The following is a 24856-nucleotide window of genomic DNA, read 5'->3' on the forward strand; positions in this document are numbered from 1 at the left end:
ACAAAAACAACAATGAAAGCAGTCCCAGGAAACATGAAGTGTATATTAACCCCCAGAGCTCTTTTTGTGATGGTACACACCAGTACGGCTACCAGCACCTTCTAGTGAGCACTCGTGCTGTGCTGCTTCCCCCAGCACAGCCCCTGGCCCTTGGAGCACTCGCGCGGTGTCACTTCCCCCAGACACGGCTGGGGTGCACGGCTTAGCTGGGCCAGCAGGGTGGGCTGAACAGCAGAATGCGGCTCCACTGCTGGGGCGGAAAAGTAGCACATGGCTCAGCTGGACTGTGCCAGTGGAAAAATGGTGCATGGCTCAGCTGGGCTGGGGGCGGGAGGAGGGGGGGGGGCAGAAAAGCAGTGGACAGCTCAGCTGGGCTGGGGATCTCAATGAACACTAGAGGCGTAGCGGGGGGGGGGGGGGGGGGGGGAGAGAGAGATAGTTACCCCTGGGCCCAATGCTAGTTGGGGTGGGACCGGATCACAGGCCCACATGACGCAGAGAGCCAGGAGTTGGGCCATGTGCTGCCTCCCTGTACACACTGAGCCGAGGAAGCCAGCAGGATGACCTTACCCGTCCCTCCAGCGCCTGGCTCTGCAGGAGGGGAATTGGGGGGGGGGGGAAGCTGGGGGTGCCTGGCTCTGGGGGACGGGTGAGAGCATTGGAATGGGGGGGTGCTGAGGATGCCTGGCTCTGAAGGAGGGGTCAGTTTTGGTCCTGGCAGTGCTTTTTTTGTGACAGTACACCCCTATTTTCCCAACATACCGTAAATGAATGGCATTCCCCTCAGGCGTACCAGCACCTATTGGCATTTATTTTTCCTGGGGAAGCTTGGCTCCCAGCAGAAGCCCGCTCAGGATACACGGGTATTAAAGGGGCTGCGACCACATTTTGGTCCCCAGTGCAACTTTATTTTTTTGCTCAACAACTTTCCCCTGGAGGATCAGCACCATTTTTCTTACCAAAAAAAAGCCACGTTAAACCCAATACATAATTCAATTGGTAAGAAGGATGAAAAAATTGCTTTAGTTATTTGAATTATATTTTTTTAAATAAACCTGTTCAAATCTAATCTGAATTTATAAACTACTTTAAGGCCCAAATTTATAATTTCACAAATATAAATAAATAAATAAATAAATATGCTGAAATCCATGAACTTCTATCAGAAACAGTTAAGTTAAAGGCTGCTTTTCTATATAAAAAGAATCAGTGGGAAAATATCTAATCTCTTAAGGTCAAACTTTGTGGTTTATGACCTCTTGTGCCATATTTATACTGAGGCCTTGTTAGAGTTAATAAAGTTAGTTTTATATTGTAGGGTGATCAATTAAATTTCAGTCACCATCCTAATGCAGCTTGATGCAAAACATGAGCAAAAAGTTAATTTGTCAAATAATCAATACATCCGTCACGATTTTATCCCGTACTAAAAATTTATGATTAATAAGAATTTGAAAGTATTAAATATGATAGCTTAGATAAACATATGCTCTCCTAAGTAGCATAAAGATATACCAAATTTATTGTGAAAGCTCCATTTAGTTGTGAATCAATATGTTTTAACGGTATATTAACAAATGAGAACACGCCTGGCTTTAGAAAACAAATACAAGTGGAAAAAGTTGATTAAAATAGATTAGAGTCACCAAATGGAAAGCCTCACTTTAAACTCCCTTGATTTTAAATCAATTCCTGTTTGTAGGGGAGTTTATCAGTATTTTGTCCTTTCCTGACAGAATTGACAAGACAATAGTGAGATCCCCAACCAAGTTAAATGTACCATTCTCGCAACTGTTCTTAGAAGCCAAGAACTCTTTCACCAACTTTACTGCTTTTTCCACACTTAATTCAGTGGCTCTCCCATTCCCAGATCTCTGTACCTCTTTCAGCCATCTGATTTGTCTTGTGTATATCTAAGTTTCACCTCATTTACAGAGTCAGGCAGAAAAATACAAGAATGTCATAGCACACTTACTGAAAAACTGCTTACTTTGTCACCCCTAACTAGCTTTCTACAAGCAGACACTACAAAACTGTAAAAAAGACAAGTTTAGTTTCTAAAGATGTTGTGGAGTGATTGAAATTAGAGAGTCATTATGATGTATGTTTCCAGATACAAAGAGACACATGGTTTGATCACAAACTTCTGGTCTATATCAGCATAACTCACATCCACTGGTAACACTAGAATCCAAATTAACAGAAGCTAACTGATATTTATGTGTGTTATAGGATTTTTTACCAAACATACCATGTCTTAAAGGTTTTCAATACCAAAGGCATCAAGTCTTACGTACAAGTGTCACAGTATTAAAAAAATTTTGTGAGAGAGAGAGAGAGCGCGAGAGAGAGAGCGCGAGAGAGAGAGAGCGAGAGAGAGAGAGCGAGCGAGCGCGAGCGCTGAAGTGCTTGGCTTAAAAAAAAAAAAAAAAAAAGAGAGAGAGAAATGGTTATGGATTAGCATTAGCTGGATGTGAAGTTTCAGCCTGATTTTTATAACAGTTAAGAGAAATAGCACAGCAGTTCTACATCTATATTCCTCTCTACGTGAAAGCTAGTTTTAGAATGATTGTAGTTAACTTTCCGCATTACTTCTTATAATGTGACACCACCAACTACTTGCTTACATTAGCTGTGTCCACACTCACCAAATGTTTCTTTTGCTAATTCAAGATCTGACTCCTCTTGTAATTTTTTTAGCCGTAGTTTGTCTGCTGCCTGTTCTTCTGGTGTAAGTTCTTTAGACTCCTCTGGTGCCTCTAACTAAAAAGACAAAGTAGATTGATTGGTTTTGGTCATTGTTGCCCTTCATGCATCAGTAATTTACTCAAGTCTCTACAAAGTCAGTTTACATTGGTGGCAAGTGAATAACATTTCTTGCCCACGAATGGAGCGGTTGCAAGAAGAGTGGTTATTTCATCAAGCTATCGCAATAGTATGCTTCTATTTGAATTAGTTACCCCCAAAGCACAAGCTTTCTGTTCTTACCAGCAAGCCCAACACTTGTGTTTAAACATTCCAAGTTGAAATACTGATACCCACAAGCATGCTACATGTAGGCAGAAAAATACCAAATCCTCAACAAAAGTAATTTCACTAAGTGGTGAGTATTAGAACCTCAATGTACACACTTAGAAAAAGGATGAAATATGAGTTCTTCTGCAGACTATCAGGAACATTCTTCCCCAGAAGAATAGGAGGATAACTCACTATAGGGGCAAATCATACACATCAGGCCTTTAATTCTGACACTACTTTTTTTGTAGTCTAAAAAAAGTAGTAAGCAGATCTCATTCCTCCCATCGAAAACTGAAATCCTGGCAGTGAAGTCTTACTCTTTTTTTAATCTCCTCTTGCTTTTTCTTCTGCTGCTTTTCTCTCTCTTTTATTTTTTCTGCTATTTTCTTCTTCTCTGAAACTTTTGATTCTGTAAAAGAGCGGACAAAGTCTTTAAGAAATCTAGTGCATAAAGAACATTGTCATGATGTGGAGGGAAAAGCAGCTACAGCTACGATCCTATTCGGAGACCAGAAGTAACTACTGTAAACATGCATTGTCACCAACACACACAGTCTGTTGTGTCCAAAAATTACTGTTTGTAAACTTGGAACACAGAATCAAATGGTTTTCTTGGTTCTATATACAATGAAGTGTGCTCTTCCCACAGTCCTCACCTGCTTTTATCTCAGTCTCTTTTTCTTCTTCCTCCTCCTCCTTCTCCTCCTCCTCATCATCCCAGTTATCCTACCAAACAGGAAATAGTATGAGTTATCAGTATTTTTACTTTACTTTTGAACCACTAACAGTATCTGTGCGGAAAGAATATCTACACTGAACTTTAGTCATTAAAACTTTTTGCTGAATGACAATATTTTGAAGATGAAAAATGTGAGCGTGGATAGCACTGTCTTGGCAGGAGCTGTTCTCAATTGAGAAAGAGTGGCCACACTACTCTCCTTACGCAGCCACGCCACTATAAAGTGTGCAGTGTAGAGACTAGGGATGTTAAAATGTGTTTAAGTATTTGTGTAACTGCTGAAAATTGCTGGCTCCCTGTGCTTACCGGAAGCCTGCGTGGAACCATGCATGTTAACAGATGTGCTCAGGCTCACCGGGTAACGGCGTACATGGTTACACTTTCACATCCCCAGCAGATTCATAGACTGAGGGCTTGTCTCTACTATGCTGGGGATTGAGTTTGCAGCGATTGATCGACCTCACAATTAAGCAGATGCCATAAATCGATCTCTGAACACTCTCCCATGGACACCAGTACTCCACTAGGATGAGAAGAGTAGCCAGTGTCAACAGGAGAGCAGTCCCCGCCGACCTTACCACACACAAGATGCTGTGGTAAGTACGGTGACTTCAGCTATGCTATTTGCACAGCTATACTATTTGCACAGCTGAAGTCACATATACTATTTGCACAGCTGAAGTCACATATATTAGGTTGACGGAGGGGGTTAGTATAGACAAAGCCTGAGAGTCTATCATGGTAAAGGCAAAACTCATGCTCAACACAGTTCCGGAAGCAAGACAAAAAACTCTCACAATTTACAGGGTAAAAAATTCAGTATTAAGACAATAATTGATGAGAGACATTATCTGATAACATTAGAATGATCTGATTTTTCTCTATGGCATATCCATCGCCAGAAACAAACCAAGCTAAGATGAAAACAGAGAACGCTGCGTCAAATTAAAATCAGGGCCGAAAGCTCTGATAGCAGTTAGGGATATAAAATTTCAATTATTTGACTAATTAAATAATCGATGCAATTTGCATCGACTATTTGATTAGTCGATAAGCAGCCCCAGGGCTGGTGCTACACTTGAAAGGCAAAAGTGCTGCGGGGAACACAGGGCCAGTGGGGGACTCGGCAGTCCCCCGCTGGCCCAGTGCTCCCCGCCGTGTTTCAAAGCGGCAGCGCCATGTGGATCCCAGGGTTATCAGGGGAGTTCCCAGCTGACCCCAGGCTCCATGCAGCGCCGCCACTTTGAAATGCCATGCGCAGCCCAGGGCCAGCTGGGGACCCCGGGCTGCACGCAGCATTTCAAAGAGGCAGTGCCATGTGGAGCCCAGGCTCTGGCCCCAGGTTCCATGCAGCGCTGCCACTTTGAACCCACCCTTTCATTCCCCCCCACCACCCTTCCTGCCTCTCTCTCATAGAGGAAGCGCGGGAGAAGCAACTCATCGTTCACATCCCTAGTAGCAGCAGCAGTGTTATTTGGTGATTAAATCGGAATGTAAGCCGCTTAGTACCCATCAGCATTTAACAATCTCAAATGCTGCCACTACAGGTTACCACTTCAGGAACAAGAGGCACAACAGACTATCGATACATGTGACAGAAGCACTGTTCAATTCACAGGATGTCCAGCTATGCAGTGTTTTGCAACAAGGCTGTGTTGACACAGCCCTTGTCACTAGAAGTCAGCGTGTGTGAACACTATTTGTTGTCATTTTTGCTGACAAGATACTTCCGCTCCCTTTTGAGAGAACAAAGGAGTGTTCACACTTGCACTTGCCACAGCAAAACTCTGTCATTTATGGGAGGGGTGTTAAGCAAGTGTAAACAACAAAAGTTTTGTGGATCAAGCGCAAGTGTAGGAAGAGCCTCAGATTTAAGATAGAAGGAACAATTATGATAAATTAATCTGCCAGTTCTAGAGTTAACTGCACCTTTGATCCCCTTCTTGGTCTTTCTTGAGTGCACCCACTTAGATTTTAGGCTTCTCAGCCATCACCACTTTCATGACAGAGACCTGTCTCTCTCTCTCTCCTTTCAGACTAGGGATTTAGGCTTAAAGTCCCTCTGCCCCTCATTGCAATTTTCCAGCAGGCCTGCCCAGGGTCCAGTACCTGTTAATGCTTTCGCCAGGGCCTATGACACTGTATCCAACACGCAAGCTAGCCACCACAACTGCAATTATTCTTGGATCAAAAGCATTACAGGTGGTTTAGTGAGGGGGGAAATCTACATTCATACTAAAAATGTAGCAGAGTCACTGCCACCCCACCATGGGGCTCTGCAGCGTAAGTCTCTCAAATTCCACAACTTAGCTTGGTTCCACATTCACATAAGTTTTTGGCATCAGGAACCAGTCGCTGACTGGACAGTTAAAATATTTCTTTATACAGCTCAGGCCTTTGATCTGCAGTCTAGTGAATCATTGGTCAATGGACTGGTGTTACACATAACCGGAGTTGCATAATTTGCATTAGCCACTCCCTGGAACCCCACCTAACACTAATTGTCCCCCAAATTGTTGCCTGTCTATACAGTCAATAGCTCTTTGATCTCCTTACATCTCCAGCCCTGACATGTCACAATGACCTCCTGCAAACCACAAAACAATTTTGCCCAGTAATTTCAGCATCAAGCCCATAGCTTCTGGTTGAGCTGTTACAGCTTCTCTCTTAGAAGATCACTCTATCCCAATGGTCTCCAACCTTTTTAAGCATGAGAGCAATCCAAGATCTACCTCATACCCAAATACCCTTGTCCCACCTCCTTTGTGCCCCTTCTCTAAGGCCCTGACCCTATTCCCTCCCTCCCCCATCCTCTCTCACTTTCATCAGGCTGGGACAGAGGGTTGGGGTGCAGGTTCTGGTCTTGGGTTAATGGGATTTGGAGTGTGAGAGGGGTTTGGGGCAGGCAGTTGAGACGTAGATGGGGTTCTAAGTGCAGGCTTGGGGCTAGGGTAGGGGCTTAGGATGCAGGAGGGAGTTTGGGATGTGGGCTCCAGCTGAACACTGGTTACCTCAGGTGGCTCTTGAGTGGTGGTGCAGTGGAGCTAAGAGAGACTCACTCCTGTCCTGACCCTGCACCACCAGCAAACTCCATCCCAAGTCCTGCTGTGACCCCTCTGCTCTGTGGAGAAAGGATACAGAGTGGGAAGGGGCACCTTGACATCAGCACCCTCCTCACTCTCTCCTGCCTTTCACAAGAAGCAGGAGGCTCCTGGGGTGGGGGTCCACTCCAAGGCAAAGGACCAAACCAGTCAGGATCCCCTGTCAGAGGCGCCAAGATCTACCAGTAGATCCCAATCGACTGCTTGATGACCACTGCTCTCCCCTAATGCAAGGAGTCGAAACGATGGAGACCCCACCATGTCCCTCGGTAAATGCTCCAATGGTAGATTATCCTGAAAAATCTGCACTTTGCCTGGTCTGAATTTGTTCAGCTTCAACTTCCAACAACTGGATTTTGTTAGGCCTTTCTCCATGTGAAATGAAAGATGTTTGCTTTCAAATCTCTTCTCTATAATTAAGTCACCTCCTAACCTTCTCTTGGAGAAATTGAGTAGATTGAAAAATTACATTGGAAAAAATTGGAAAGGGTTCAGGAAGACCAAATGAAAGATTTGAGACTGGGAAAACATGGCTTTTTGGTGAGAATTAAGAATATCAATCTCCACTAATAGTCACACTAAACCTGTCCAGAGTCATATAAATACCTCCCGCTCTCTAATCTGTGTTCACCTGCTTATACATCAAAAAAATAGAGATGTGAATGGTTAATGGGTGAGGCTTACCAGTTATGGTTAACCAATTGCAGAGGAGAGGTGAGGGAGGTGCCCAGCCCCCTTTAATCAATTAACTGGTTAAACAAAGTTTAACCAGTTAACTAATTAAAAAAGGATTTTACATCCCTACAAAAGATCACATTAGCTCTTAGCCAGTGCACTCATTACACAGATTCTTTCAAAGTCACTGCTTTCCAAAATACAGTTTCCCATTTTATAATTGTGACCAAGATACTATTCCTAGGGACGTGATTCATGCATTAAACTGCATGTTGTTCAAGTAAACCCGGCTTACCAAGAGACAAATCGCTCTATAGAACTAACCTGTCAGTATTAGTACTTCACTAAATTGTGTCAGCTACACACTTTTCCAGCAGGAGTTTTATACTTTCTTCCAGATCATAAAATATTAAATAGATGGGGCCAGGACTCTGCTCAGAACAGCCCCACTGGATGGGGATGCTCATTTACAATTATTTTATGAACAGTTTAAATGCATTTCATCCCTTTAAGAGGCAGTGGGTTGAAATCAAAAGGAAGTATTTCCTCACACAATGCAGTCAACTTGAGGGACGCTTTGCCAGAGGGTGTTGTGAAGGCCAAGACTATAACAGGGCTCAAAAAAAAGAGCTAGATAAATTCATGGAGGACAGGTCCATCAACAGATATTAGCTGGGATGGTGTCCTTCGCCTCTATCTGCCTAAAGTTGGGAATGGGTAATACAGGATGGATCACTTGGCCTGTTCTGTTCTTTCCCTCTGGGGCCCCTGGCATTGGCCACTGTTGGAAGACAGGACCAGGGCTAGATGGACCTTTGGTCAGACCTAGTGTGAGCTGAAAATAGCAGCATGTATGTTGAAGATCCAGCTGAGACGTGGACTAGTCACCCAAGCTCAGACTCGGAGTCAAGCCGGCTGAAGAGCCCAAACTACCACCTGAGCATCAACCTTCACACTGCTACTAGCTCAGCTGTCACTCAAACCTGCAAAGTAGACGCTGCCTTACTGCTTCCTCCTGCATCAACCTTTCCATAATTTTGCCAGGGGCCAATGTCATGGCTAACCATAGGTCAGTTAGCTTGAAGGAAAGCCTAGCAATTGTAAAATTTAAGGTTCACATTCTTATTGCTAAATTAGTGTTAATTTAGCGCCCTGACAACTATGGAACTGAACATCAATACCTCACTTCAACCGCCAGCATGAGACAGACAACCTGTGTGTAACTGATCTGATGAGCCAAGTACCAGGTGTGACAAGCTCAATGGACTCCCAATCACCCTGTCCTACTGGGGCAGGTCCTCTGGTCTTCCTCTGAGAAAGCACAGAGTGGGGATTACTGACCTACAGAGGAGCAAAGACACTGAACCAGCTCAGTTCAGCACCCAGGAACACAACCTACAAAAGGGACCAAAACCCCCAATAAATCCATCTTACTCTGTATAAAAGATCACACAGAGGAAGCTAGTATGTTCTCCCGCTTTATCAATGAGAGATATGCACAGTGGTTTCTGTACCCCCTACCCCCATAACAATTATTTACACAGGGCTTGACGATACATGTTTTTATCAAGTATAAAATGTAGGATTTAAATGTTTGCAAGTGAAAACAGTCAGACCAAAATAAGTTACTAAGCCAAAACAAACAAAATATGCCACCTAACCCTAACACACCAAAAAACGTGTTACAGGCACATTCTTACCCTAAACAGGTGTTTTGATCATCTCTTTCACAAGATGAGCAGCCTTCTAGCCTGGGCCCGATCCTTCCACCGTTCAGTCTTAATTGGTCTCAGCAAGCATCTTGGGTGGTAAGAGGGACTCTGACATCTGGCCACACTTCCCCACCCCTTTATGCTCCATTAGCCCAAGGCACATAAGCAGTTATTTCAAAATAATTCCAAGCTGGAGAACTTCTTACTCCGACTCCTATAACCCTCATTGTACAAGTAGTAAGGGAAGTCAAGGGAAAAGCGCACTAACTCAAAATAACTTGTGTAAACAGTGCCAAGTCGAAAGAAACTATTTCAACTTTAACTACAAAATTAGCATAGCTGAAGCTACGTAGCTTGTTTTGAGTTTAGCCCTGCTGTGTAGATGTGCCCTTTGAACGCACAACAAGAAATGGATCACTTGATGATTACATGTTCTGTTCACTCCCTCTGAAGAACCTGGCACTGCCACTGTCAGAAGATAGGAAACTGGGCTAGACAGACCACTGATCTGATGTAGTATGGCGTTCTTATGTTCTCAAAAGTCTTCATCACACAAGTAATGTATCTATTTAGCTTTATACTACATAGAACAGCGCCATCCCAAGCCCCCCATCCTCACTCGTGCTCTAAAATACAATGCATGCACAAAGAGTTAGCACTAGGGATGTGAAATCCCATATAACTAGTTAAATGTGACATTTACTTCATGTTTCATCGGTTAACCAATTAAGGCAGGCTGGAGCACCATGCATTGTTGCCACAGCCAGGGGCTGCTCTGGATGCCCAGAAAGGCCCCTGCTTGCAGCGGGCCCTGCAGGGCTGGAGCATCTCCCTACCCACAGTAGGGAGCTTTCACATCCCTAGTTATCAGAGATCGCACTAGCTTGGTGCAGTATGAACAACCACGGCCAGAGTCTTCAATCAGCAAGAATCAATGACTCATCAGTTCCGAACTGCTTTCCTACTGGGATCAGAACAAATACTTAACTATGAACCTTTTTCAGTTATCTAGTGATCAGTACTAAGGATGGTGCCAATCTCTCAGTGTCCTGATTTGAAACAAAAACATGATTCAATGTCTAACTTTAGAACACTACATTTACCCATTTTAAAAATATTTTTACAAAACCAAAGACCCCTTTGAAGATCTTAGATTCCAGAGATAGTATATACCCTCTCGTCATTCTGATGTCTGTTAGATATAGTTGTATGGAATAGGGATAAGCGGCGAGGAGTCCTGTGGCACCTTATAGAATAGGGATGTAATAGTGTCGTCAATTAACCAATTAGCAAAAGCTTATAGGTTAATGCTATAGACCAGTGTTTCCGCGGAACCCTGGGGTTCTGGGAAGCAAAAGTAAGGGTTCCGCGAGAACTTCATTACTTCTCTCCCTCCCCCCCCCCAAAGAGACAGAGAGGTATCGGCACACAAAGATGCTGGATGCTTCTCTGGTTTCCCGCCGGCTTTCAGACACCTCCTCTCCCCCGCTGCCACTCTGGGTTCCCAAAGCCTGCAAGTCTCCCTGGTCCATTCTGCCCCCGCCCGCCTTTTATTTTGTGCTCGACACATTTTTCCTGGTGGGCCCCCCCCCTTGACAAATCTTCCCCCCAGCTGAAGGGGTTCCTTGAAATTCTTCTGAGTTTAAAAGGGTTCCATGGCCAAATAAAATTGGGACACACTGCTGAAGACTAAACGCACCGCACCCCTTGCCCCCCGACTTGCCAGTAAATGTTTTTGCAGGCTGGCCAGCAGGCTGGCTGTTCTGGCTTGAAATGGGTCTGGGACCTACCCCTGCTGCGGCTCTGCATTTAAAGTGTATTAGGAGCCAGGCAGGCAGGAAGGCAGCCTGGTTCAGGTCCAGGAGCTCAGACCCCCCTCAGACAGGGGCTGCTGCCATCCTATCCTGCTGCTTCTTTATCAAAGGTAGCAGCAGAGGGCAACAGCTGTCTGCGAGATGAGCTGGTTTTTAAACTGCCTCCCCTCGTGGATCAGCTCCTGCCTGGCACCCTGTGCTGCTGCCTCTGATACAGGTAGCAACGCGAAGTGACAGGGGGCTCTTCAGGAGTGGGGCTGGAGCACACTGGCTGCCGGTCCTGCCCCCAAGGACTACAGAATAGTGGACTAACCGATAAGAATTTTTGAGATTACTCAACTATTTGATTAACTGATATTTAACTTTCCTAGTACAGTAGTCATTGCCAGTTGCTGATATATGCCCAAGGTCTAAGACCTAGAATTTTTGGGGTATCCCTCACAACTTGTCTTTCTTGTTAAGGGAATTATGCTGCATAGCATTTAGGCAATCAACATGCTTCTGTTAAACAGACTAGGTTTAAAGTTGAACATTTAGTTCAAACTCGAACGTGAAAGACAGCAAACCAGCTCCATGATTCTCTAAGGGTATGTCTACACTTTATTCCTCTCTCTCGGGAGAGGAATGCAAATGTAGACACCCAAAATTGCAACTGCAGTAAGGATTTAAATATCCCATGCTTCATTTGCATAATCGCACTATGGCTCTATTTCGCAATAGTGCTATTTTGCAGGGAGAAAAAGGGGAGGGAGTTTATTTCGACAGAAAACCCTTCCCTCAAAATAACCCTTACTCATTTTTTGAGGAGTAAGGGTTATTTTGAGAGAAGGGTTTTCTCCTGAAATAACCACATCTAAACAGAGTTTTTTATTTCGAAATAGCACCAATCCGCGAATACTTAAATCCTGGCTTCATTTATAATTTTGAATGTCTACATTTGCATCCCTCGCTCAAAAGAGGGTGCAAGTGTAGACACACCTAATAGATTGGTACCATTTTAACCCTCTGAGCACTAGCTAATACTAAAAGAAACAATGAAGGACTGCCTAGGTTTACAAGAGACACCACTAAAGTAAAGACACGTTTCTGCCCTGTGGGAGATAAGGAATGCCAAGACGGGGCTATTTGGAAAAAGTTCAACCACTCAAACTTCCCTCAGTGCACACCTCTTCCCCAGTTGCTGCATCAGGTAAGAACCTGTAAGGGGGCAGGTGATACAGACAATCTCCAGAGGAGAGTCCAAAAGTTGAATGCCGGCAGATCCCAGGGAAGTTTAGTAGAGAGGCCTGCCAGCAACTTAAATGTGGTAAATGGGCAACACACACAGAGTGCTCTATTTACTGGGATTGTAGACATCTTTTAACGGACAGGGGCTTTGCTCTGGAAAGGAGACAGACGGGCCAGTGGGAAGGAAGTTACAGGCGGGTAACCATAGTCACTGAACTGAGAAACCTTGGACCAAGCGCAGTTCTCGGCCGGGGGAAGCGGCCCATTCAGAGACGTGTCTAGTCCCGGCTCACTGGACCTTTCTAGCGCTGGCCAGGCAGTGCCCATGCAGGCGGGGTTCAGAGCACGTGACATGGCACCGACTGAACTCGAGTAAGTCCCAGCTCAGGCGCCACTGCGGATTGGACTAGAGCATTTTAAAAGGCTTCAGGTGACGCGGAACCGGCCCCAGCACCGCCCGGGCCCCCCCGCCGGGCCCGCGCCCAGGCCACGAGCTCGCCGGCGAGTCTCGCTCAGCGGGAGGAGACTCCCACCGCCTCGTTAAGATGGAGACTCGCGGGTGGGCGGGGGCGCTCGGCCTGCCCCGCCGGTGGTGCCCCTTGGCACGCGCCTCGGCGCACGCGGTACGTTTATTCCGCACACGCGGCCCCGGGCCCCACCTTCACATCGTCCTCCTCATCCTCCCCGGCCCAGCGGTCGCCCGCGGCCCCCGGCGTCGGCACCAGCCGCTTGGCCACCGGCTCCGCCGCCTCGAAGGAGTCCGCGTCTGTGGGGGAGAGAGAGAGAGAGAGAGAGAGAGAGAGAGAGCGCGCGTCAGGCCGGGCGGGGGGGGGATACGGGGGGGCCGGGGCCGCGAGCGCGGCCAGCACCTACCCCAGGAATCCGCCTCCGCCGCCATCTTGCCCCGCGGAACAGGCGCCTCCCGCGGGCTGAGTCAGCCCCAGCCGAGAGCGTCCCCGCCAGTCGGCCGGAGCGCGGGGCACGCCGGGATAGCGGCGGACGGACAGGCCCCGCCCCCCCCCCCCCCCCGGCGCGAGGGAGGGCGGGGCAGCGCGCGGGCGGATCCGCGTGAGCGCGCGAGGAGGCAGCGCGGGGCCGCGGCTGGGCTCGCGCGCTCGAGGGGCGGGGGCTGGGAGTGGGGGGTCGGGGCAGGAGTCTGGGGGGAAAGAGGGGGAGGGGGCTCGGGGGGGGCATGGGGGAGGGGGACTTGGGGGAAGGGGGGCTCTGGGTGGGGGGGACATGGGTGGGGGGGCTCTGGGTGGGGGGGGGCATGGTTGGGGGGCGCTCTGGGTGGGGGGACACGGGGGAAGAGGGGCTCTGGGTGGGGGGGACATGGGTGGGGGGGGCATGGTTGGGGGGGCTCTGGGTGGGGCTCTGGAAAGGAGGCTCAGGGGGCAGCCCTGTTAATCTGTAACTTTACAAACACGGGGCAGGCAGCCCCTAGAGACCAACCACTGCCTAGGGCAGGGCTCTCCGACCTTTTTGCACCCGAGATCACTTTTTAAATGACAGACCAAGCCAAGATCCACCGCCCCGCCCCTTCCTTGAAGCCCCGCCCTCTCTCGTCTCCTCCTGTCCATCACTTGCTATCCCCAGCCCTTACACACTCTGATAAAGTTTATTTTTAAATTATGCGATACAAACAATTAAAATCACGTGTTTATAGTTATGAAATAAATGGTCTGTTTTTTATTCATGCTATTTACGTCTAAAATCAAGAATTTAAAATTACACATTTTGTGGGGACAGAGTTCTGTGGCTGGGGGCAGGGGAGAGGGAACAGGGTGCTGGGAGGGCAGAGGACAGGGTTCTGCAGCAGGGGACAGGGTGCCAGTGGGGACAGAGTTCAGGGAGTGGGGACGGGAATAGGGACAGAGTTCTGTGGCTGGGGACAGGAGAGTGGGGACAGCGTTCGGGGAGTGGGGACGGGAGTGGGGATGGCGTTCTGTGGCTGGGGAGTGGGGTGCCAGTGGAGGCAGAGAATCCTCTGCATCTGCCTCCTCCCAGGATTCCTACCCTCCCCGCCCGCCAGGAAAACCAGCGCGTGCCTGCCCCGGGCCGACCCCCCACGGCGTAGAGAAGCCCCGCGCACGCCTGCCCCGGGGCCGACACCCTCACCCCCGCACAGGGAAGCTCCACGCACGCGCGCGCCTGCCCTGGGGCCAAGCCCCCCCGTGCAGGGAAGCCCCTCATGCACACACCTGCCCCGGGGCCAACACCCCCTCCCCCCGCGCGCGCTGAGAAACTCCCGGCGCGCCTCCCCCGGGGCTGACTCACCCCTCCTGTGCGGTGCAGGGAGCCGATGCTCCCTCCCGCAGTGCACCCAGCAGAGCAGCTAGTGCACTTCTGGACTCACCGGAAGTGGCGCTAAGCTGCGGGACTTCTGTCCATCCCCGGGAAGCCGACACTACCTCCATTTTCACTTGAGGTAGGTAGTGGGGCATCTCGGGGGTGGGAGGGAAATGAGGGCAGGGCGGACAGGACGCCTCGCGATCGACCAGTAGATCGCGATCGACCAGTTGGCGACCACGGGTCTAGGGTCATGAGCTTTCTGGACCCACTTCCTCAGATGAGCTAGAGTGGAAGTAGCAAAAGCAGTTAACTGCTCGTGGCATTACTTAAAAAACAACCACCAGTCTTGTCGTACCAGAGGGTACATCTAGACTGCAAGCTTCTTTGGAAAGAGCATCCAGACCTCAAAACCAGATGGAAACAGTGATCTTTTTCAAAAGAGTATCCAGACTGCATGGACACTCTCTCAGAAGAAAGCCTTGTTTGCTATTCACTGAATGGCCACCAGGGCGCCTGTGTTTTTTTCAATTGCTGCCTCTATCGAAAAATGTCCCTGTTCTGCGTCCACACATGCCTTTTTTCGAAAGAACTCTTTCTAAAAAGGCATTCTTCCTCATAATTTGAGGTTTACCAATATCAAAAAACCCCTGCGTTCTTTTGATTTAATTTTGAAAGAACATGATTGTAGTGTGGCCACAGGTGCAGTTTTTTTGAAAAAACAACGTATTCCAGTCATACCCTTAGGGTGCATCTTGACTGGCCGCTTGAATTTGCACAAGAGCACTGACTTTGTAATGTACAAAATCAGGGCTTCTTGCGCAAATACTTTTACGCTCCTGCTTGGGAAAAAGCCCTCTTGCGCAAGAATACTTGCGCAAGAGGGCCAGCGTAGACAGGGAAGAACTGTTTTGTGCAAAAAAGCCCCAATGGCTAAAATGGTGATCGGGGCTTTCTTGCGCAAAATCGCGTCTAGACTGGCCACGGATGCTTTTGTGCAAAAGCAAATCTTTTGCGCAAAGGCACTTGCCAATCTAGACGCGCTTTTGCGGAAATACTTTTAACGGAAAAACTTTTCCGTTAAAAGTATTTCTGCAAAATCATGCCAGTCTAGACACAGCCTTAGAGACAAGGTACCCTAGATATCTAGGATCATGAGCTTTTGTGGGCCTTGAGGTAGATAGGGAGCCATCTCAGGGGACTGTGGCTGGGTGACTGAAGGGAAGATCTCTAGGGGAAGTGAGGGGGGGGTCTCTGGCTGAGATTCCACAGGGAAAGGTGTCTGGTTGTGTGGGGGAATTCTCTTTGGGCTTGGGTCCCTCTGTTGACAAGCTTTGGGGCTAGGAGAGAGAGCTCTTGCCTGATGGGGGAAGGCGGCAGCAGCAGGGTTCTCTGCTGGGTTTCTTCTGGCCTTGCCTAGACTAGGGTAAAAGGTCTGATGTCCGAGCACATTCACTAAAATGTTCTGATTAGCATGGCTGAAAAGTCTGGAGACAAGGCGCACAGGCTGCTGTGAAGCATCGGCTACAACATAGCTTCATGCGTGTTCTCCTTTATTATCTACAGCAGTCAGGTGGTGTGATTGCAGCACAAGTAGCGGCTAGCTTTGAGTTTGTACAGTCCTACCTGAGTCCTTGAGTGCATACTTGGGCAGCTAGCCAGAGCCAGCACCTCTATAGATTAGGGATGTGAAGGTTTATTATTAAGATGACTATTCCTGAGCTCCAGCTCCCACCTGCTCCCTGCGTTGCTGTCTCTGTGGGAGGCAGTGGGGGTGGAGGCTCCCTGCCGGCACTGGCTTCTGCCAGCCCCCCTTTGGGGTGTGTGTGTGCAGCTGTTTGAATTAACGATAAGCCCAGGTTTATCAGTTAATCTTTAAACAACTATATGTTAACATTCCTAGCAAAAAGGAGAGTATTTGGGCTGAAGCAGGAAAGATTAGCTCAGTACCAGGGAGAAGGAACTAGGGGAGCATTTGGGGACTTGGCCCAGGGAAAAGGCTGCTGTATTAGGGCTAGAGACTAAAGCCCTGACAGTAGCCACTACCTAGGGTCCCTGGGCCAGAATCCAGAGTAGCGGGTGGACCTGAGTTCCCCTGAACCCTCCCCACACCACTAAAAGGGTCTGTTCCTTGAAAGGGATGCCTGGATTATGGAGGGGTTTCATCCCAATCCTGTAACTTTGCCAATGATCAGGATGGCTCAAGTAAGCTGTGACCCTGGCCTCTAGAAAAGGCCCTCTAGTGTGCAGGGTCACAGCGAGCCTGTGAGGCAAACAACAACTGGCTAGTGATAGAAATGTAGCCGTGTAAGTCTGTTGTAGCTGAAGCAAAATACAGGACTGTGTAGCACTTTAAAGACTAACAAGGTGGTTTATTAGCTTTCGTGGGCCAGACCCACTTCCTCAGATCAAATAGTGGAAGAAAATAGTCACAACCATATATACTTGCACTTGAAAGGGAATCCTCTGAACTGTCATTCATGCTAAAATTCAACACTTTACGCCTCGGTCTCAACAATCTAGTTATCTTACCCATTACAAAGATAGCTTTCCCAATTATCACCTCTAATATCATTAGCTCACAGACATTTACCTCCCCCCCCCACATCCCCCTTCTGTTCTGAAATGTGATTTGTCCTTTTCATATGTGTTCATTTTTTTAAATTGTATCCTTTGGTATATATGGTTGTGACTATTTTCTTCCACTATTTGATGTGAGGAAGTGGGTCTGGCCCACGAAAGCTCATCATCTAATAAACCATCTTGTTAGTCTTTAAAGTGCTACATAGTCCTGTATTTTGCTTCAACAACTGGCTAGAAATGCAAGACCCTCAGGGCACAGCCGGAGCTTTGCCACAGTAGTTAGTTTTTTGGTAGCTCGTCATTACCCTGACTTGAATACCGTCTGATGGATTTAGGACAATGGCAAATAAAGATGTCATTGACAAAATCTAACCTTGGTCTTTGGTCCAGTGCTTGGCGCCCAGCAAAGATACGATCTATTCAGCATGCTGGTAATTATTCTTGGTACAAGGTGCTAGGTCCTGTGGTTTAGTGAGAGCATTCTGAATTTACAGTCCAGAATAGTTCTCTGGGTCTGATTCTTTGTCTTTAAGGCAGAGTCAGGTTGGCTCTATTGATTTAACTTCTCAGGGAATGTCAATCTAATTGCTGCCAGACATCTGTCCATTTCATGCAGAGCACCACCAACCATAGTTATTTGCAGTCTCAAAAGAGAGGCCATCCATGAACAGTCATGGAGACTGAATTACTTCCATCTCAAAGCAGCATGGCAACATTTACATGGCTGCTGCTTATGGGATGTGTGTTGTGTTCATAAAGGAAGGATTTCATTCTCCAAAACTGTCTCTCTGGCACCATTCATGAACACTAGATTTGCTAATAAACAATTTGGAGTTATAACAACAGACTAACTAATGCTGGAAGCCCATTCTACTTCAATACAGTGATAGAACAGGAATAAAACAATGGCTTCATGTCAACAGTATATTGTTTAATGGGAAGATGTAATTGTGATGTAGTGGGCAGGCAGTACACTCTTTGGGCAGGCATTCACTGGTTGCTGTGTTTGGGCTGTGGGTGACCCCTACTGGCCTGTGTCTGTAAGCACTGCCCAGCAGGGGGGCCACCTGAGGTCATGTAGACAGAGACCCAACCGGTCCTACCGGTTGAGGGCAGGGACTGAACAAAGGAAGTGAGTGTTCCGGGAAAGGGTCAGTTTAAGCTGAGGGAAACCAGGAAGGGGACAGTTTAAGCAGAGGGTTGGGAGTTTAAGGGCCTAAGCACCCCATTCCAAGTGATCTGAGGCATCCTGGCCCTGACTCCTGTAGCCACATCACGTCTATGTTGTGTTATACCCTGGAGAAGCAATAAACCCTCTCTACCCTACCGGCTGGCGGAGTCTGTTCTGGCTGCTACGGGGGTGCAGGATCGGAGGGGACCCCAATGCGCCGTCACAGTAATGACAATATGCCAGTTCATTTTTAAGTAAGCAGCTATGCTTACTGCAGAGTTGACAGGTCAAATCCCTAAACAGGGATTTGCTTGATCTATCTCACAGCAACCCACTAGGCAATCTGAAGAGGAGTTTTTAAGCTGGCTGCAGTATGAGCCACTTATCCACAATCCTGCTGGATATTAGCTGGATGATAATTGTATGAAGTGATTTCAATGCTCCTAGCAGGAGAGAAAAAACAAAGTTATTTTAATGCATCAGCACATCCAAGTTCTCTATCCCTGGTAATCCCTTAAATAATAGCATGAGGCTGTCACAGCACCCTTGCTAATGTGAAGAGACTTACAAAGGAGGCTGGTTGTACATGTTGAATGATTAGTGGCAGTAAACATGAAATGTTTACAGTAAGGGAGTCAAGCAAGATGACTGACACACATACAGGCCCACCCCCAGGGAGCCAGCGAGTCTAAAGGATCTAAGTCTCCCAGCCATTACTACTGGAGCAGCTGCTGGTGCACTACGCAGCCTGTTCTGGTTGGCTCTCAGGACTGGGGACGAGGTGTTAAACTCCGGGTAGTGTTGAAAACTATGGGGGGCTGGTGTGGTGCACTTGCCCCGCCCCTTCCACTTGAGGGCATGCCCCTTCTGGGAGCCAAGAGCTGATTCTCCCCCCCAGCTTTGCTCCTGGGCCTGGCATGGGTGTCAGCTACGCAGCACATATGTCATTTTTTAATTAAATCTTAAATTTTCTGGATTTCCCAGAGATGATAAAAATAGACACACAGGGTTTTCCAAAGTTTTAGAAGTTTAATAAAGATTAATAGAGTCCATCTAATTTGATCTCCTGTATAACACAGGAAATAAAACTTCTCAAAATAATTCCTAGTGCAGATTTAAAAAAACACCACCACCAAATCTTTGTTTTAAAAATTGCCAGCGATAAGAGAATCCACCACAAACCGTGGCAAATTTTCCAAGGTTAAACACTCACAGCGTTAAAAATGTATTTCCTATTTGCAGCAGCAGCCAGCGACCCCGGAGCCCAGCAATTCCCTTAATCCGTCCTGTTGGTGAGCCTGTGATCAACTGACCATTCACCACAACCCCAAAATCTCTTTCGTTTTTAAACGATGTTCAGTATGAGGTGTAATTTCCAAATGCTGGCAGTGAAAGGAAATCCCAGCCTTTCTTGTTTATTGACATCTAGATTTACTCACCATTTTTTGGGTCCTTAAATCGATTTTTGGGTTTTTCTGAAAATAAAATGAAAATGTCCATGCTTCAGTTAAATCTTTACTCGGGGGTGAGGCTGGGAATGAAGGGTTCAGTTTGCAGGCTGCCCAGGGAGAGAGGATAACCCCAGCTCTCTGTCATTGCCGCAGCTTGGAGCCAAGTGAGAAGCGCCTCTCCATGGCTACTGCAGCTTCTGTGGGTACACATGGGGGAGGGGTGCATGTTCCCCAGCTAAGGCACGTCCAGGCTTGTCTACCCCCCTGCTTTTCCCAGCCACAGTGAGGAATGCAACAAACTGCACTTTCCCCGCACTCCCTGATGAAGGGGAACAGCCAGTAATGTTTCCAAATGAATTTGGGGTAGGGGAGCCTCAGGCCCCCTCCAGTCTTCTCTAAGGGCGTATGGGTGTGGGAGGCTCAGGGCTGGGGCAGTCCTGGACTGGGGAGGCACACAAATTGCCAGCCTCTTTCACCTACCTGGTGATTCTCTTCTGTATGGTTTTATGTGCCCATGTGCAATGGGGGGGGGGGTTCATTACACCCCATTCTCTGTACAACCAAACCTTACCTTGCTTTAAGTTATGACAGGAAGCTGTATACCACATTTGATGGTTCTAGGTCTTATTGTTTAGGAGGCGTTCTTGAACAAATGGTCTCACAGACGGATGCATGTTTCTAAAATATATGTAAGAAGATGACACAGTTTGATGCTAATTTAACTGTTGGGAAGGAAATAAGGTGCAATTTAGTGAACTCAATGTTCACTGATTCATGCCCTGCGTGGGCAAAAGAGTTAGTCTGTAGTGATGATAAAAGCAGAAATGACTTAAGACCTGATCTACAATTTAAAGTTTTACTGGTATAACAGATTTACTAATACTGTTAAATCTGTTGCCCAAACTTTAGATTGTGTATTAATTATATAAATTACTTAAACCCCAGTTGTCACTTTGAGGGTTGACAGGTCCTTGTCCCAAGATATGGCCCAGTATTATTCAAACTATTTTATAGTTGGGAACCCTGATGTGCACAGTTGCAACATTCACATTATAGGAACTCTTGTATATTTACAAATGTAGTTTATTAATACATTTAACACAGTCACAAACACTCCAACTTAGCAAGATAGTGATACTACGGAATGTACATCTGCACTTCCATCTCCTGTAGAAGAACCCGAAGTGTCAGCCATCATCTTCCTCATCACCCTCACCTTTCCCATCATCACCAATGGCCATCACACAATATATATGGCAGATACTACATTGGCCAAACCAGACAGTCTCTGTGACAAAGAATAAATGGACACAAATCAGACATTGGAAATGGTAACACACACAAATCTGTAGGAGAACATTTTAACCTTCCTGGGCATTAAATAATGGAGTTAAAAGTAGCCATCCTTCTACAAAGAAATGTTATCACTCACTTACAGAGGGAGACTGTTCAACTGGAGTTCATTTACAAGTTCATCACTATCCATTTAAGCTTCAATAAAGATATTAACTGGTTAACACATTACAAAGGCAATTTTCTCCATCTATGATATTCACATTTCCACATCAAATGTTATGAATAGGACACAGCCAGCCTGACTTAAATATCTTCATTAACACTGCTCCTACCATTGACAGGTAACTTCTTTTTCTGCTATATATACCCTGGATTCTGTTATTTCCACTCCAACTCATCTGATGAAGTGAGCTTAGCCTACAAAAGCTCATGACCTAATGCAGGGATTCTCAAACTTGTGATACCGTGACCCCCCTCCAAGTTGCTCCTGACCCCCCGGGGGGTCAGGACCCACAGTTTGAGAAATGCTGACCTAATAAATTATAAATAAATAAATTAATGGAGATTGCCTATCTCCTAGAACTAGAAGGGATCATTGAGTCCAGTCCCCTGCCTTCACAGCAGGACCAGATACCATCCCTGACAAATTTTTGCCTCAAATCCCTAAATAGCCTCTGCAAGGATTGAACTCACAACCCTGGGTTTAGCAGGCCAATGCTCAAACCACTGAGCTATCCCTCCCCCCCACAGGACTACTTATTCTTCTTCATATAGGATAGTGTATCAATGATTTCAACTTACTATCATATATGTCAATTTGTTACCATGGTCCTTTGTGGTTAGGTAACACATTTGTTATTCCTGTCATAAAAGATTATTTCGGTTATTTCAAAGTGACAGGTTGTAGTTTACCTGTTAAGTTTTTAAAAGATGTGAACTTAGGAAAGCCCCTATGCCAATCAGCTTTAACACATCCTCTGTGTTAAAGATCCCAACCATACATGGACCTTATGGTTTAACTCACCATCTCTCTAGGTGAAGGTCCCATGTACACTAACTTTGCTTAGCTCAGCATACTGGATGTGGCCTGTAAATTCCTTGCATTACAGCCAAATAACCTTCATCTAAACCTATTATAATAAAACAAATAATCAAAACCATAAGGAAGTAAGAAATTCATAAGATAAAAGATACATAGGAAAGCAAGCAGGTTAGCCTTACTGGCTACACCAATATAACCGAGTGTTCCACCTATCTGCCTCCTACCATTTGGATACTCTTCAGCAGGCAGGCTGCAGGTAGGGAGCTAAAGAACCCAGCTTTTTGTTTCCTCCACAGCCCAGCTACCGCTCAGACAGACAGCCAGGGATGGGGGAGAACGTGGAGAAAGCTAGAGCACTCAGCAGCCAGCAACCACTTAGATTCTGGTCAGTTTCTCTTTCTGCCAGTGGAACTCACAAGAACCTTCCAGGTGGACAACTGGAAAACAAAAACCAACCTCTCTTTTCGTATTCCCAAAAGGAATTTTCTGTAAAAATTCTGTAATGCAAACAAATTCACCCTTTCATCCCATTCAAGTTTCTTTTCAAAAACATGAAAATGAAAGAGTTTCTATTTTCCCACCAGCTGTAGGTGTAAGTCTTGCACTGATATCCAATGAAATGTTTAAAAAGGGAAAATGGGCTTTTCCAGATTATTTACTGCTTTTATGTTCCCAAACAAGATGAAACACCAGATCAGGATGCTTCTTAAAATTTCAACATTCTACATTTTTTCCAATTGTATAATATGCTCTGAATGCAATAGCTACATTTTAATGTGTTTCAGATTAGATGCTCTAGGATTTCTCCATTGTTTGTACACAAATATTTTCCTAATCCCTTTCTGATAAAAGAAAATTATGATTCCATTTAATTTGAACTGGGCCTTTTTAAAAAATGTGTTCAGATCTTTGTATACGGATATACAAATGTCTTTACGTTGCCCTAGTACAAGGAGACGATGATCCTTGCTCAATGTCTCCAAGAGGGGTCTACTTTTCTCTAGTGTTAACGTAACTTGCTTTCTGGAATAGTGCTGATGGGTGTCTGTTGCCAGGAAATGCTGCCATTCCACGTTCTGTTCTTTTGTACCACACACAGGATATTTTTCATAACAAAAAGACACATCTCAAGTTTGATTTTATATATTTACTGGATATGTGGTGACCAATCTTTTCTTTCCCAATTATAATAGAAGGAATAACACAATTTACTCACCCTCTCCCTCCAAACAGCTACCTACTATCTTTTTACTACATCCTATGTGCAGAGGATTAAGGCATCTTTCTTGTAGGTTTCTTTAAAGGAAACATTCCCTTTTTTTAGCCCAGCAAACTGAAAGTTAAAAAAAAAGTAAGAACATGTTGGGCGTTGTCTTTGAAAATGAGAATTTAAATTAACATTTGAGTCAGTGGCGTGTGCCAGCTGTCCTGCTGTAAATAAAATACAGAGTATGGATAGCCTACTGTAAGACACTGACTCAGCTTCAACTGCTTCTGCAAAACCACTATAATCATGTGTCCACATTTAAAAAACCTAGGTAGAGTGGGGGAAGGACGATAGGTTGCTTGAGAGTTTGTTTAGAACTGCCAATTCCAAATGATCATCGTGAGACTAAAAAATCATGAGACTAAAAAAGAGGGATTCTTTTTATTTGCATTCTAGCTTTCCAGCATTTAGATTGCACACGGGCCATATTAAGCTTTTCTTCACAACCACGTGTATGATCAACTTCTTTGTATGTCAACAGTTCTTGGGTCCTGGGACAGAAGTAAAACAACAAATAATGCTGCACTCATAATGCTATCATCAAAGTTGCCAATATTATCAATGCTTAATTTTTCTTTTATTTAAAGCTGATTGCAGCCAGTGATGAAAAATATAAACAGCATAACAAGAGATTTAATTTACAGTATAGAAAATTATATACCTGTGCTATTTGCTATCAGATGCACATTCGTTCATTTAGGTTTTTGTTTTTTATTTAAATATTCAGTATCAGGAACTAAAGTGTAAGTCTGGAATGACACATTATTAGTCTAAGCAATCTTTGAGTTCATCCCTTTAGCTTCTGACAGACATGTTGAAGCCTAAACTCAGATGAATAACTTCAGTGCTTATTATTTCTTCTTTCAGAAGAAATACATGTCCTCACATATTTATATAGATTATAAGCCCTCATTTTTCTTCTAGCCTATAAAGCACTATTCACTCTTACAATCCGACATAAATTTGTATAGTCAGAGATGGATTAAAGACAAAGGGACACTAATCCATTAAAATTACTTCCCTCTTAAAAAGGGGGGAGAGATTGAGGCACATCTTCTCCCCTTACCAAATAGTTGTCTCCCAAAAGAGGAAGCGTATCCTACCAGAGAAGATAACTGGCCAACAAAAATTAACTGTTACCCTACCTTTGTGGTTCTCAACCTTTTCTGATTACTTTCTTCTTTTCAGAGAATGATTTGTCCTGTGCACCCCCAAGTTTCACCTCACTTAAAAACTACTTGCTTGCAAAATCAGACACTATTACTGAAAAATTGCTTACTTTCTCATTTTACAATATATTTATAAATCAATTCAAATGCCAATATTATACATACATTTCAGTGTATAGCGTATAAACAAGTCATTGTATGAAATTTTAGTTTGTACGGACTTTACCAGTACTTTTTATGTAGCCTGTTGCAAAATGAAGCAAGTATCTAGATGAGTTGATGTACTCCCTGGGATACGTGGT

The 24856-nt window shown here is 45.7% G+C and overlaps 1 protein-coding gene across 2 annotated transcripts in view; it reads right to left on the bottom strand.

Annotated features, from left to right (window-relative positions):
- The window catches only part of EIF3J (eukaryotic translation initiation factor 3 subunit J), a 45465-nt gene extending 32147 nt beyond the window's left edge, over positions 1-13318 (bottom strand). For both annotated transcript variants that reach the window (XM_075896799.2, XM_075896798.2), the window contains exons 1-5: positions 13160-13318; positions 12946-13052; positions 3675-3744; positions 3336-3427; positions 2649-2763 (exon numbers count right to left, since the gene is read on the bottom strand). In XM_075896799.2, coding sequence (XP_075752914.2) covers positions 2649-2763; positions 3336-3427; positions 3675-3744; positions 12946-13052; positions 13160-13184 — 409 coding nt within the window. In that variant the 5' untranslated portion in view covers positions 13185-13318. The remainder of the gene's footprint in view (positions 1-2648; positions 2764-3335; positions 3428-3674; positions 3745-12945; positions 13053-13159) is intronic.
- Between the last annotated feature and the right edge of the window lie 11538 nt (positions 13319-24856).

The sequence above is a fragment of the Pelodiscus sinensis genome, chromosome 14 (assembly GCF_052426305.1).
Source record: "Pelodiscus sinensis isolate ZL-2025 chromosome 14, ASM5242630v1, whole genome shotgun sequence".
NCBI lineage: Eukaryota > Metazoa > Chordata > Testudines > Trionychidae > Pelodiscus > Pelodiscus sinensis.